This window comes from Lonchura striata, chromosome 6 (genome assembly GCF_050655825.1).
Source record: "Lonchura striata isolate lonStrDom1 chromosome 6, ASM5065582v1, whole genome shotgun sequence".
Classification (NCBI taxonomy): Eukaryota; Metazoa; Chordata; class Aves; order Passeriformes; family Estrildidae; genus Lonchura; species Lonchura striata.
This window is the reverse complement of record NC_140708.1, coordinates 4,396,231-4,411,055: the sequence shown is the minus strand read 5'-3', so window position 1 is coordinate 4,411,055 and position 14,825 is coordinate 4,396,231. Positions and strand designations below refer to the sequence as shown.

Sequence of the window (14,825 nt, the reverse complement as noted above, 5' to 3'; positions counted from 1 at the left end):
TGGCTGGGTTGCATCTCTGCAGCTCTCCATTGGCCCAGCCTCCACTGGTGGTCCTGCTTGCTCTCCAAACCCCTCCTGATCTTGTCTGTCACATTGTTTCTCTCTTGCTCACTCTTAAATGTCAGTTTGCATCTCTGGGGGGAAGGGAGGTTGTCTGCCATCCTCATAAAAACATATTCACAGACTTTGTGCATTCCTCAAGTGTTGTCAGTCACATTTGGAAGGAGCTGCCTGCAAACCTTCACATGCTCCTTGTCTCAGAAAACTGCAGCAATCCGGCCTTGGTCAGAGAAGTGCTGAGACCAAGTACTGGCCATGTTCATCTTTGCTCCTCCTGCCTGTCCTTCTGTCTGTCCTGCAATTTTTGTTCTGTGTCTGGACAGCTCCAAGTCCTGTAAGGGCCTGAAATGTTCCTGGCACTGCTTACATCAGCTCTAGAGTTTCAATTTTCAGTTTGAAATGTAGAACTCGGTCAGTAACAGGTATTTAGGGGGTTGCATATGCTTAGCCTAGGAATATATAATGCTATATTTTTCTTCCCTTCCCTCTCCTGGTATTAGCAAAAGAGTTTCTAGATATATTTATTGCTTCCTGTTAGTTGGAGGAGTACACTGCAGCCCCGTGTGTCTCCCAATCACTCCTCCAGCCAGTAATGCCACTCTAATACCACTTTATCTCACAGCAGGGTCTGCTAGAAAGCATATCAGTAATGAAAAACAGTAATTCAAAACTGTGCCTCCAAGAGCAATAAAAGAGCTTAGATTTGTCCGAAGCAATGGGATTTCTCGAATACTTGAGGAAATCTGAATAGGTTTCAGTGACAGAAGCGGGGCGTTTCACTGCCTGGTGCAAAACATTGCAGAATTAGGTTAACTTCAGCCTTTGAATGAGGGATAATAATGGTAAGGAAGGGAAAGGAGCAGGTGTGTGTGTGTGTATATGTTGTGTGTGTGAGGATCTCTTCTGGCCCTTGAGCATTTGTGAGGGACTCTGTTTCTCTTGGAAGCAGTTACCATGACAACCATTCATTTATATTTTACAGCATTTTGTTGGTAAGTATATGCTTTCTAAGTTTTTTTTGTATGTGTCTTTAAAAGCTTTTTGAAAATAAACCTTGTGCTGAAATACAGAGCACTTCAGGTGTTGTTCATGCTGTACAGTCAGGGCTGGCAGGCAAATGAGACAGGGCTGAGGGGAGGTTCTTTTAGGTTAATTTAATCTAAATATGGGGAGGTGGCTCACCTGGACAGGCTCATCACTGATATGGTGCAGTGGGAGGTCCGGATGGCTGGATGACCTTGGAAGTCTCCTCTCTCTCACTGTCATGTAGGTGTCATAGAGTGAGGAGAAATGAGATGTCTGTCTGAGCATGCAGGTGGAAAAGGGGAGAGACTTTGCAGTAACATTGCTGTGAAAAATCACAGTTGGGTCTTTGAGAGCTGTGCAAACACAGCGTTTGCAGACTGAACAGGCTGCAGATGTAGCAGGGAAAAGAAACATGATTGCTGTCATATATGGCAACCTGTAAATATCAAACATTGCTAATGAGGTATTTCATCTCAGAGTGGAAGGGACAGAAAGTGGGAGGGGCTTTTTAGCCTGTAGCTTTTCAGATAATCCTGTGCAAATACTGTTTTCCTGGCTCACTCCTTTGTTTGTGGATCAGGGTGGCACAGGGCACATAGCTGGCATGCAGTATCTTGCTCTTAAGGAAAAATAAAACCTGAAAAACATAAAGCTGTCTGCAAACATTGGGAGCTCTTAAAACAGAAGAGAGGACACAGCTAGGGCAGAAGAGCTAAGGAGCTTGATCCTTTTTCTTGTCATGTAGGAGGGCTGAAGGGTGTTGTGGTTTATGATTTCCCTACTACAGGGTCTTAGATTTGGAGGCACAACGTATTTGGGCTTTGCAAAGAGTTGGAGACCCCAGATAAAACCTTTTCTGTTCCTTCTAAAGAAGCACAGCAGAGGTAGAAGTTTTTGGTAGCAGAAGGGATTAAAAATGACCAAGTGGAAACGAGTTGGTTTTTTTTGACCATGACAGGGCAGTGTAAAGCAGAGGCATAAGCTAAAAAGGACAGTCATCACATATGGATAGTGCCTAAAGGGATTATTCTTCCTGCCTCTCAATACATGTTAAAGAGCCCAGGTTTGAACAGTAAATTTTTGTAGAGACAATAGGCGGGTTCCTGTGAGGTGATTCAGTGATTGCTGATCGCACATCATGATCTGGGATTAGAATAATTGAGTTCCAGCCTTTTTGTATCCTGGTGAGCAGCATCCAGCCAGGAAGGGCTGCTGAGACACCCACAGGAACGTTGGCTGTTCAGAGGGAGCCAGCTCTGACGCAGCATCTATTTTATGTGTGGGAGAAGTGGGATCTACTGGCCTGTGAAAGAGTAGGGAGTGTAAGCAGGGATTTGAGGAGCTGCCTGAAATACTAGGGAGTAAACCAGGAGGATTATCTAGGTCTTGGCCTGCTCACTGTGCGCTCTCTTCCCTGTTGATCTCCCCAGCAGCAGTAGTGTGGCTCGTGGAGGTGACATGCCATCATTTGTCAACTCAGCCCACACTCAGGTGTTGAAAACCTCAGGGGAAAATGCTGCTTTTGGGGCAGGGTCATGTTTACAGCACGAATTATACTGGGGCAGAAAATGAGGGCAGGGCTTTGGCTTTCTGACCTGCAAAGGGCTGTTACTGTAGCTCATCTGTGCACTCTGTGACCTCGGCTGGTTGTCTGTGGCAAGGTTAAACCAAACCTCCCAGTTTCTGTTACCCAAGCTGTTGTTTTGTGAAGGGCCGTATATTCCCTGACTGCAGATATCACTGGAGAAAAAAGGCTGACAGAGAGCAATCATGTCCTGTCATGCATGTGAACAGCAGCATGAATTAAAGGAAGCCACAAAGCTTTTACTGCAGGGAGGGGAAGGTAGGAAGAAGTGAGATGGGGCCATCCCTGTTTTTTGCCAAGCTGTGGCTGCTGGAGCAAGCCCCTAGCCTCTGTTTTGCAGCCTGTCTTGTCCCTAGTCCAGCCCATAAGCTGTGCTGTAAAGAAGGGTCTGCATGTGGTCATTAGGCATGAAAAATGCTGAGTGAGATGTAGGGCATGAAACTCTTGACAGGCTGAGATACTGCAGCATTTAAACGTCTGAAAGGTTTTATTTCAAACTCTGGAGCACAGTAGAAATTTCAAAGCTATTGTTCTCAGCTGGTGCACTCTTTTCAGATGCAGAAAGGCTTCCACGGCCTGGCAGCTTGGCTTCTTCTGGAGTTAAAATTGGAGGTTATTTAATGTGCTGATTGGGAAGTGGCCACTAAGTGGAAATAATTGTTTTAATATGGGTGTGTTAACCATCCTTGAGGTATTTTTATAAGTATCCTAGAACAGAATAGCACATTTTTTAAAGCTGGATGCAACCACTGCTCCACCTGGGAAGAGTTCCTCCCCAGCAACAGCACACAGATCTTCTTATAAAGGGAATTTAAACTTAATTCACCTCAGCAAACTATAGGGCATATGAGAAGAAGAAAAATATAATTATCAGAGCTGGTATTAGCTGTGCTTCTGTTGTGAGGTGCAACCTGTGTTTAGACAGGATTTAGAGACCATTTAGAGCTTGTCACAACAGCTGGTCTCAGCTTTATTGCACAAGAAATGGACTGAAGTTTTAAATCTGAGCTGGCTTGTGTTGAGTTCATTTCTGGTAGCAGATGCTGCGTCAACACCTGTGGAAGTCTCCTCCCAAAAAACCCCACACAAATGAGTGTTGCAAGTCCTGGGTACCAAGTTACAGCCTGCTGTAATGATGTTCCAGGCTGCTGTTCAGCAGCTCTGATGGAAGAGCAGGCAGGGAGCTGTGATAGGACTGCAGCTCATCTGCCAGACTAAGCTTGCTTCCTCACAAAGCCTGAGAAATTTTCAACTTTGTGTCATTACCAACCCGACCAGAGATAAAAGAGATGAATACCAGTGACTTGGTACCTGCTTTCTGTGGTATTTATCCCTGTGCTGGAGCAGGGTATGTGTGGATGAGGTAAGACCCCCTCTATGTGATTGATTGATTTTTAGGATCATGGGGTCAGCAGAAGCCTGTTCCAGAACCCTGCAAAGCTTCACCTGACTCTTGGGACACTGGTGCTCCTGAACGAGCAAGAGATCCAGAAAGCCTGTGACCTCCTGCAGCGATGCAAAGAGGACTTTGTGGAGTAAGTGGTGGGAAAGGGATATCATCACCAAGGCCTTGAGAGGGGGGAAGGCAGCACTCTGTCTTGACAAGGAACAGTGAAGGGAAGAGCAGCTCAGTAGTCTTCTCTCAACTCTGGAAATTTAGAAAAAGGCTGAAATGTTTCAAATGGGGCAGTAGAAATCCCTGAGAAGCCACAGAGAGCCTTACAGCATCTGTAACTCAGCTCAGACCCTCGGCATTCCCTGAAAACCTGCTCTGCTCACTTCCCTTCCTCACATTCATCCCTGTTCTTTGTACCTGAGCAGTTTTTGTCGCTGTCCCCTGCCTGCTGCAGTGGGGGGGCTGAGCTCCCTTACCTTTGCACGCTGCCTGCAGTGGGCTCTGCCTCTGGCACTTCCCTCCTGCCTCAGAGCAGATGCTGAGGTGTCCTTGACACACATTCCTGGACGAGGGGAGCTGTGTGCAGGGAAGCCATCAGGAGCCTTGTGAGTAATCAGCCTGGAAGCGTCCGTGCTGCTCTGGGAGCGCGGCTGCCGTGCTGCCTGTTAACACTGAGCTGCAGATGCTGGTCTTTGGCTGCAAATGTGGTCCAGTGACACTGTAATTAGCTTATCTCTGGTCAGCTTCGTAATTGAAGATGGCCTGAGGGGGAGGTTTATTTATTTATTTCTGCAAAGCCTTTGCACACAGAACGTGGATCCTTCGCATTCATTTATTTGCTGCCTTGGTGCGTGAAGAATTGGCCACACTGTGCCAGCTAATATCTGTGGGAATTAATGCATGGCCAGAATTCATACCTCTGCCTTTAAAAGGATGGCTCCAGTTCAGCTGTTGAACAGAAATGCAAGTGTGTTTCCAGGGGGAGGCTCTGAATGCAGTATTTGGAAAGTGCCAGCTTCCATGTAAGTGGATTGAATTGATGCCGAGAAAATCATTGCACCCTATTTCCTTTAGTGAAGGGGGAATCAACACTTGAAAGTAACCTTTAGTTTATTTCCCCTTCCACACCCAACTAAAGATACTTGGAAATTAATTAGGCTCCCTTCCACCTACATAAAGCTTCATTAGCTTTCATTTCCTTTTCTAAAGTTCAGGCAGTGCCCTGTGAAGTTAGCTATGACCTTTCTGACCCTTTTTAGAATAGGTAACCTTTAGTGCTGTTAATTTGATGTCCATAATAATACATTTGTGCTGTTTCCCTCCCAGTAACTATACTGGGAAGGGAAATCACACTGCTTGTTTCACTTGGGAATCTTTGCTGAGAACCTCAAAAGCTGAACAGAAGTGAGCAAGGTCAGAGCAAAGTCACACTCACCTTGTTAACTTCTGTTTGTTACATCTGCCTGCCCAGACACTCCCTGTTCTTTCCACGAGCCCTGGGTATTAAACAAGGCAGCACTTACTCACAGGGAGTGCTGGCTGCAGCAGCAGCCTCCCCAGGATGCTCTGCTGGGAAAAGCAAGGAGGCAGTGTATTGGGAAGCAGATACCCTCTACAGGCCATTTGCAGGTGTGGGAGTGCATATTATATCCTGCATGAAGAGCTGGAGCTGATTTTAAACCAGCTCTATTCACTGGTTGGATGTTGCACTCAGAGTTGTCTTCTATATCAAGTACCTTTCCCAGCAAAAATCAGAGACTTTATGGTTGGTCTTTTCACAGGGAGGCAGGAGCCTCTCTGGAATGAGAACTTGAACCATTTACTTCTGGTGGGTTTTCTGACATGTGGATGGAAATCTCCATATTGAGGTGGCCTGTGAGCACTGACAAGTTGACTTAATGTGTATCTGAAACACCAAATATATTAATTTAAATTCTTTTACCACTCAGGGTGATAAGGCAATAACAGTTATAGGCTTTTGAGTTTTAGGAATTGGGGATACTTTTTGAGTTTGGGTTTTTGCAGTGCAAACAAGCTGAAAAACAGGGGACAGAAAAGAACTCCTGAGTGGAGTTCACTGCTCCATAGGCCCTGTGTAGCATTTAGGTCCCACTTAACATCAAATTTGTGTCTCACTACAGCAAAAAGTAAACCCAAATATTTAGTATGTGCATGAGGAGCACTGTGTGTTGCATTTCAAGAGCTGGTGTAATGTTTTGGTTTTTAACATTAGGGCTTTCTTGGGTTTTAGCCAAATTACTGGAGGCCAGCCTCTGACAGTGGAAGTATCAGGAGTGGAGTACATGAACGATGACCCTGCCATGACAGACGTCCTTTATGCCAAAGTCCACATGAAGGATGGCTCAGACAGGTGAGTGCCCCTGCTCCTGTCTTTCATTCTTCCCTGGAGTGCCAGGGAAACCCTCTGGAGCTGGTGGGTGCTGCTGGCAGTCTTCAGGCCAGCAGTCACCAAGATGAAGTCATCCTTGCTTCCTGAACCAGTTAAGGCAGTGATGTGTTTGCTCTTTAAATCAGTCAGTAGTGCTGCAGCTGAAGGGTGTCATTTGTTTCTGCAGCAGTCTGTCAGGTTGAATAATGGAGTCACAGCTCACACAAGGGTAGCATGGCCAAGGAGGTACTCCTGAGATGACTTAGAAGGCAGGATGATTTAGCCTCTACTGTCTAGTTCCCAACCTGCAGTCCAGATTAATCTGGACAACCTGGTGTATTCTATTCTGCAGCACTTAATTATTCTTAAAACCCAGTTAACCTGGAAGGTCCTCAGAAGAGCATGACCTGATTACAGAGTTGGTTCATGTGTCTGCAGCAGCCTGGAACAGGTGCTGGGTGTGAAATGTCTTTTGGAGCTGCTGCAGCAAGATCTTGAAGCCTGGTTGGTGTCAGCTCGAGTGTTTGTGCTGTTCACCACTGTGGCTGATGGCTTCAGCTCTACAAACAGCCCTGCCCAGGATGTGGCAGTGTCTGGACAACCTTCCTTCATCTGTGTCACCAGTGGCAACACCATCTTTTCTCTTGTTGCTTTCTGGAAGACTGAGGAAACATGGATGGGACTTGGAACACCCTGTTCTAGTAGAAGGTGTTTCTGACCATGGCAGGATTTGGAAGCAGATGATCTCTTAACACTTCTTCCACCCTAAACCACTGTAGATTCTATGATTAATATAAGAGCTGTTGTACTCTCTGCTGCTGGTTGCCAGAAATAGGGAAGGGGAGTGGCCAAAAGAGCTTTACCTCCTGTCTCTGAGCCTCAGCCTTCTCTTTGCCTGACAGCACTGCCCTTTTGTTGTCTGTTCCCATTGCTAGAGAACAGCAGGAGCTAGCAGAGGAGCATGGAGCAGTGCAGCTGGAGGAGGGAGGCTGTGAGCAGGGACTGTCTCAGGAAGAAGGGATATGTTCTGGCATATCCTTTCCCTGAGGGCTGAGGAGATGGCAGGGGGGGCAGCCCTGCTTAAAACTAGACTTTGGAGGCTGTGTTGAAGTAAGAGATAGGAAGTGGGATAAGGAAATGAGGGGGGAAATGAAAAATGTAAGAACTGCTGGGAGGCAGTAGGAATTAAAGTCTTTTCCCTTTCTTGGCTCTTCCACTTTGAAGTCTGTCCTACCCTGAAAGAGGTGAGATAAAAATGAATGGGGCAGGTAGGGAACCAGGGCAAGTCAGAGATCAGCCAGGAGACAGAGCACAAGGAGAAAGAGAGCAGAAGCACTTGGAAAGATGAGATGGAGACAGACACTGGATGACCCAAATGTCCTTCTGTGGGTTTTGTTGTAGAGAGGATCTAAAATTCCAGCTCTGGGAGCTGAGGTCTGGGTCTCCTCTCCTGAGTCACCGAGCTCTGGCTCTCTCTGAGGTGCAGTGCTTGCCAGTCTGGTTACATCTGAAAATAAACCTGTGGCCTGAGGAGCTGGGAGAGGAGTCCTGTAGAGCATAAGCAGGGCCTACATTGACAGTGATGTCTGCCTGCCTCTGGGGACAGCTGGAATTGTTGGTACTTTTGGTACTTGCACTGTGCTCTGTTTCAGATGCCAGCTGTACCCTGTGTGATGAGAACCCACTTAGGCATAATGCTAGAGAAAAGTGCTGATGTGCATCAGGGTTGGCAGAGCTGCTTTGGGCAGGGGAGAGAAGTGAGGTCTTCAAATCCACCTGGCCTTACAAATGAAAACAGCACTCCCCACTCACCCCAGGAAAGGACTGGTGTCACCACTGTCCTTCACAGAGATCTGTTAGCTGAGGTTTTGGCCAAAGTCAGACCTTATGCTTTGCATGGCACCTGGAAACTGCCAGGCTTCTCTTGCACAGCACCTGTTTAGCACCTGTTTTGCTTTTTGCATAGCAGCAGGCTCAGAGAGGGCCAAGCAATTTGAAGTTTTAATCCTTGGCCCAGGCTGATCCTGCCCTCACCTGCAAATTAATTCATAGAATAGGCTGAATTGGAAGGGGCCCATCAGGATCATCGAGTCCAACTCCTCACTCTGGCTAGGGCACCCCAACAACACCACTCTGTCCCTGAGAGTGTTGTCCAAATGCTCCTGGAGCTCTGGCAGCCTTGGGGCCAATGACAATTCTCTGTTCAGTGCCCCACAACCATCTGGGTGAAGCTCCTTCTCCTGATACCATTCATCTGGCATTTCTCCTCTTATATAGTTCCTTAGCTATTAGCAAGCATCCAGAAGAACATTTAGCTTTGCAGAGGAAAAATGGTTTTGTGTTGATGGAGAGCAGCTTTTCCTTCCTTTGAGATTCCAGGAGACACTGTGTTGGATCAGCAGTGATTAGAAAGAGAGGACAAACGGTGATCTCTCCAGAAAATCCTGCTTTGGTTTCTGGCTGTAACACAAGTGAACAGCCAAACAGCTCCTTGAACCTGTTGCCTGCTGAAACCTGCTGTGCCTTGCTTAGGGAAATGGGAAAGCAGTTTCTGAGCTGCAAGGCGAATACTAGAGGAGAGTAGCAGCCACGTGGCTTCCCATGCTGGATCTGACTGCTGCAGCCTGTGCTAGAGAGAGGTGTGTGCCTTCCTGTCTCATGCCAGACGTCCTGTTAGTTCTGTGTAGTTCCTGGCATGGCTGAGGGGTGGAGTTCCTTCCTGATCTTTGGATGATCTTGATCAGCTTAAGCTGTAAAGCAGGAGATTTGATTTATCCTGACTTAGCTTGCATAACTGCAGACAGAATTAGGGGTTGGCAAGCCCTTCTGCACATATAATGGCTCAGACTGAAAGAGGGATCATGCTCTGATGCCTCCCACATGGCAAATAATTTCCATTATAATTCATTCTAATTTGTTTTATTTCCTTGATTAACTTTATAACGTAATAAAGCACCATTTTCACTTGAGCTATTCTCTGTTAATTTGTTTTAGTATTGTCTGTAATGATATTCATTTAATCTTTGTCATTGCTGATTTTAAAAATCACTGAAGTAAATCCAGAAAATAGTAGAAAGCTGTGACAATTGGTAGTTTGAGAGTCTTGCAATGGTCACATGGGGGCTGGCAGCCCGTGAGGGGCGGCCCAAATCCAGCAGTGGGTTCAGAGCTGGCATCCAGAGCATGCCAGCCCCAGGCTCTGGGGACAGGCCATGCTCTGCCACAGCTGAGACACCAACATGGTGGGACCTCACAGAGCAGAAATCCCTGGGACATGCTGGGAGAAGCTCAGATTCTTCTGCACAGACATAACACCCTCTGGCCTTATTTGTGGAGATGGGAAGTTTTCATTCTGGCATATCCTCTCTGTCTACCTTTGGTAAGAATCAGACATTGCAGAAATTGTTTGGGCACAGCAGCAGCTTGGAAGTTCCTTCAGCTCCTTAGACATGAGTGCATTGCTCTGATCACTGCTCCTGCTGCCTGTCTTAGGATGGATCTACCCTCAAATCCTGACAGTCAAGGCCAGACACAAAGGTGGGAATAAGTCCTTGGATTTTGCTTGCTCAGTAGCTCCAAAGCTGGAGTGTTCACCAGGATATGCTGACAGGGTTTGTGCCTCTGCCACCATGTTCTGGGCTCTCCCAGAAATCAAGCCCAAGGCTGGGTTGGTTATCTGGGACGGAGAGGAGCCAGGCTGCAGCAATCCCTGAGCAGATCCTCTGGGAGTCAAGGTGCCCAAGCCCCTGCGGGTGTGCAGATTTTAGCATTTGCAAGGAGAGTCACATTGTGTTTCCTGGCAGTAGAAAGATGAATCTTTCAGCTCCCAGTAACATCTGTCACTGTGAGCAAGCTCTCTGCTGTGCTAAATCTGCTCTTATTCGTGGAATATTTACAGCAGAAGCGATCACAGGGAAGCTCTGTGCAACAGCCAGAACTTTTTGCATTAGAGCTGAATGCTGATGCCTCTGCTCGCTTTCCATCAATGGGACTAGCTCCCTTTCCTGTGTGCATGCAGAGACTTCATTTCACACTTGCTGCCCACCTGGCTGAAAAGCCAAAAGCTGATGCTGCAGAGGCTCCTTCTTTTATGTAGCTCTGCTCTTTCTCTTTGGTTCCCAGGTTGCAGATGGTTGCTGATCAGCTGGTGGAACGGTTTGTGGCCTCTGGCCTGATGCTTAAAGAATGGGACAGGGTGAAACTGCATGCCACAGTCATGAACACACTCTTCAGGAAAGATCCAAGTACGTACAGAGCCTTCATCCTTGCTGCTAAATGCATTTAGAGTAGTCCCGTTGCTCAGCAGGTGCTTTTGTTTGCTTTTTTAGTGTGGTTTTTCTTACCAACAGAGCTGGGGGGAGATGTCTGCAGATAAAACCCAGAAGAAAATAAAGCAATGAACAAGAGTCATAGATTAAAAACCTTGGCACCCTGTAGCACTCATAGTAACTGGGCTAGGGAAAAATATGTTCAAGTAGAATTGCAGAATGTCCTGAGTAGGAAGGGACCCACAAGGATCATCCAGTCCAGCTCCTGGCCCTGCCCAGGACACCCCAACAATCCCACCCTGTGTCTGAGAGCATTGTTGAAACACCTCTGGCAGCTTTGGAGCTCTGACCATTTCCTGAGGAGGAGGCTGTTCAGTGTTCTCTCTGGGTGAAGAACCTTTTCCCAATATTCAACCTCCCCTGGCACAGCTCCAGCAATGCCCCTGGTCACAGAGAGCAGAAAGCAGAGCTGCTCCTGCACTGCCCTTTGTGAGGAAGCTGCAGACTCTGATGAGATCTCCCCTCAGTCTCCTTCAGGCTGAACAGAGCAAATGACCTCAGCCACTCCTCATGGAGGTGAGATCTTGGCCTCTCTGTGTCTTGGTGTTAAATTGAAACTGGGTAACAACTCCATGTGTTGTGCTGACCTTCAAACAAGATGAAAACATAATCCTCTTTGGTTAACTTAGACATTGCTCGTTTCTTTAGGAAAGTGATTCCATTGTCTTTCTCCTTAAATCAGCTGCAGACAGATGAATGTTATGTGAAGCCGAATGTGAGCTATTCTTGAGTGTATGGCGTCTGCTGTCTCTGCCAAAAGATTGTCTGCTCTGGCTGTCTGTAGCATCCTGATCACATTACTTTATAAAGCAGCCCTAAGAGTAATCATCCTTGGGGAGGCACAGTGAGTTACAGCCTGGTTCTCCATGTGCATGCTCTGGTACAGTGGACCCTGTGCACTGCAATAGGTTGTGTCAAGAATTCTTTAGTTGTTGCCTCTCTGAATCTCTGCAGGGACAGTGTAACAGCAGGTGATTTGTGTCATTGTTTTCTGGGCAGGTTTTGGGTCTGACTGCTGCTGAAGTCAAACAAGCACACCCAGGGCGTAAAAACCCTGTAAAGATGGGGCTCTCAAATTGAGCCCTGAAAATGTGACCCCAGAGTGCTGATGTGGCTCTGTGTGAGGGGAGGCACATGGGCAGCTAGGTCTGGCATCCTGAGTCTATATTCTGCACAACCCCATGAGGCATGAGAGGCATTCAGACACAATGGGGAGAGCATTCCGCCAGCATTCTGCAGACAGCCATAGAAGTCGCTTTGTATTCCATACAGGATTTGAACAGCAGCTGGATGTGAGGAGGACTTAATAGTTAATGATGGAGATGAAAAAGAAATACTGAGTATATTCAGCGAGTGAGGAAGAGGTCCTGTGGAAGGAATAGATCATGTACTTGGAGATTATATAAAAACCCAGCCATGCTCTGGGGAAATGGATCTCAGACATAGGCTTGTGACAGTTGCTGTAGGCCAGGCTGCTATTCTGAATGTCTGTGCGTGTGTGGCTGCGTGCCGACCCCACAGAAGCATCCACAGCACACGTATGGTGCAGGCAGCAGAGGTTTGTGTCAGTGCTGGCCACAGCCCGCCTGGGATTGTTCTGGTGTGCTCAGCCTGGAATCTGGTGCTGTTCCAGGCCATGCAAGTGCTGTCTCACACCCTGACATGGCAGGATGTGGGATGAGAACGAGCCAGAGAGAAGCAGGTGTGTTGCACTGAGCAGTCAGCCCTACAGAATCACCACAGCAGTAGCTGTGATTTAGGGTCTTTGCTCCAGGTAACAGAGGTGATCCCAATAGAGGCACCAGTTGCAGCTCTTTTCCTCCTAAAATCCAAGAGGAAGTGTTTTTTTTTGCACTGAGAACTGGGCGAAGATGGTTTATTAGCTGGCAGCTGACTTTGGGGAGAGACAGAGAGGGGGGTGAAGTACAGCACACAGAGTTTTCCCATCTGAAGCTCATTCTGGTGGTGGTTTTTCTCTCTACAGCTGAAGAACGAAACAACACAATGACTGGTAAATCATCTTTCAAGGAGCGGGAATCATTTAATGGCCAAAATATCCTCAAGGTCAGTATGAAACAATTAGGGAAATGGAGCCAGCTATGGATATTGTATAGCCAAAAGAGGTCGAAACACCTCTTCTAGACTGCTTTTGTCTTAGGCTTATGGGATCTCCTGGGGCTTGGAGGGGGGGTGGTGGGGAGGAGGGGATCTGTTTAGAAAATAAACAGTCCAGATCACTCGTAATTGGGAGCATTACAGTATTTAACAGGAGCATTTCTTAAGCTGCTGAGGCTCAGAGCAGGAACATGAAGCACGAATGCTAAGTGGGTGTTCATGTTGTCGTTTACTTCACTCCTGTTTTACCCTGGAGACTCAGGCTCGAGTTGATTCTCAGCCCACCAGAAAGAAGCAGTTCGTTGCTCTTGTTCTACTCATATATATTTATGAAACTAAACCCTGCTCTCAATTCACTTACTCTTTTCTTCTTGGTTTTAATCTCTGGTATTGATTTGCTCCAGAAGAATACTGGGTAGTGGTAGGGGGTCCCACGAGGATCTGAGGGCTTTGGCAGTGATCAGAGGTTAGGAAACACAATCCCCCAGACTGTGGAGGTTGGGTAAGGCTCAAAGGGGAGCATGCTGCAGATTCCTGGGCTTTGCCAACCAGGGTTGAGACTGCAGGCAGCCTCTGCTGCTCATCCAGATGGCTGTGGCAGACTGATGCTGTGGTGCTTGACCCCTGCAAGTGTCCAGAGAGAAAAGAGATGCACAGAGGAGCAGAAATGGAAAACAGCACCGGTTTGTAAGCAAATTTGCAATCCTCATTGTGTGAGAGGATTTGTTGCAGGCAGCTCTGATAAGAGGGAGTGAAGACAATGCATGGATACATTTGGGAACGGTAAGAAGATACTCTGGCAATGAAGATACATGAGAGAGGATGCAGGCTGAGTGGGAGCTGGACAACCCAGTAGGACTTGAGAGCCGTTCCCAGAGGAGGGGAAGAGTGTGCTTTATTTGTATTTACAGTCTTCATAATATATCAAGCAGTTGATGCAGGGGGATGTGAAGGCAGGGAGTGGAACTGATTGATCTGTGTGCAGAGGACAAACAAAGGGACAAAATTAGGTTAAGCTCTCATTGTCCTCAAACGGTCTGTGTGAGCACGGTGTCATGACTCAGCGTCACCACATGTTGAGTGTGCAGTGTGAGACTGCAGTATTGCAAGGTGGAGCAGGGAAGCCACAGCCCTGGTCCCTTTCTTGACATGATCTACAGTTTTGGATAGCTCCCAGTGTTGGGAGAGCTGGCTCTGGAAGGGGGAGATGTGTGTCAGGAGCCCTGAGTGCTGCAGGATTTTGCTTTCTCCACTTTCAGCTTAGCTTCTTTCTCCTGTTTCTGTTAAACTTGTCCTCAGGCTTTAGAGACACATAAAATCAAACTGTGGGTCTTCCTCTGTGCTCCCATCTCAAACTGTTTGTGATTGGGTATTAACGATGCTCCCTCTGCTGGTCACACAATTTGTGGGGTCTGAGGATCTGGGGAAGGGTCTTATGGTGCACGGTGCTTGGAAATGCAACTGCTCTCCTTCCGAGGCTGCTTCTTATTCTTGATGCTCTTGGAAATATCAGCCCAATGCATTTTTAAAGCTCCTAATTGATTTTGTACTGACGTAGCCAAAAGAACTACTGGCTGTTTGAACTGTTGGTAATTATTTCAAAGCATGTCTTGCCACAAGAAATGTCATCCTTCTCTCCCACCTCCACTACATTTCCTAACCTGCCCGTTTTGTATTTCCCTTTGGTCTCCCACGTGCCTGCAGCAGAACGCCCTGTTGGCATTAATTAATTACATGAGTCATAAATAGCTCCAGGCTTCTTACCGGAGGAGCCCAGTCTCAGTGAGCCACTGATGCATTCCAGCATGACCTTGCAGGGATGCGCCAGTTCCCTCCCAGCCTGCTTTTCTATCCATTATTTATCTTGTGCTGGGGAGGCTACCCTCTTGCAAAGTGGCTTCATTAACTTTTGCACCAGGATCCAAA

General features: G+C 47.2%; 1 protein-coding gene across 10 annotated transcripts in view; it reads left to right on the top strand.

Moving 5' to 3' along the window:
- ASCC1 (activating signal cointegrator 1 complex subunit 1) overlaps positions 1-14,825 on the top strand; it is a 35,410-nt gene that overhangs the window by 7,757 nt on the left and 12,828 nt on the right. For 5 of the 10 annotated variants that reach the window (XM_085583890.1, XM_085583892.1, XM_085583889.1 and 2 more), the window contains exons 6-10: positions 4,070-4,206; positions 5,000-5,089; positions 6,319-6,438; positions 10,579-10,700; positions 12,769-12,848. In XM_085583890.1, coding sequence (XP_085440016.1) covers positions 4,070-4,206; positions 5,000-5,089; positions 6,319-6,438; positions 10,579-10,700; positions 12,769-12,848 — 549 coding nt within the window. The remainder of the gene's footprint in view (positions 1-4,069; positions 4,207-4,999; positions 5,090-6,318; positions 6,439-10,578; positions 10,701-12,768; positions 12,849-14,825) is intronic. The other 5 variants (XM_021543854.4, XM_021543855.4, XM_085583895.1 and 2 more) reach the window with 1 other exon arrangement.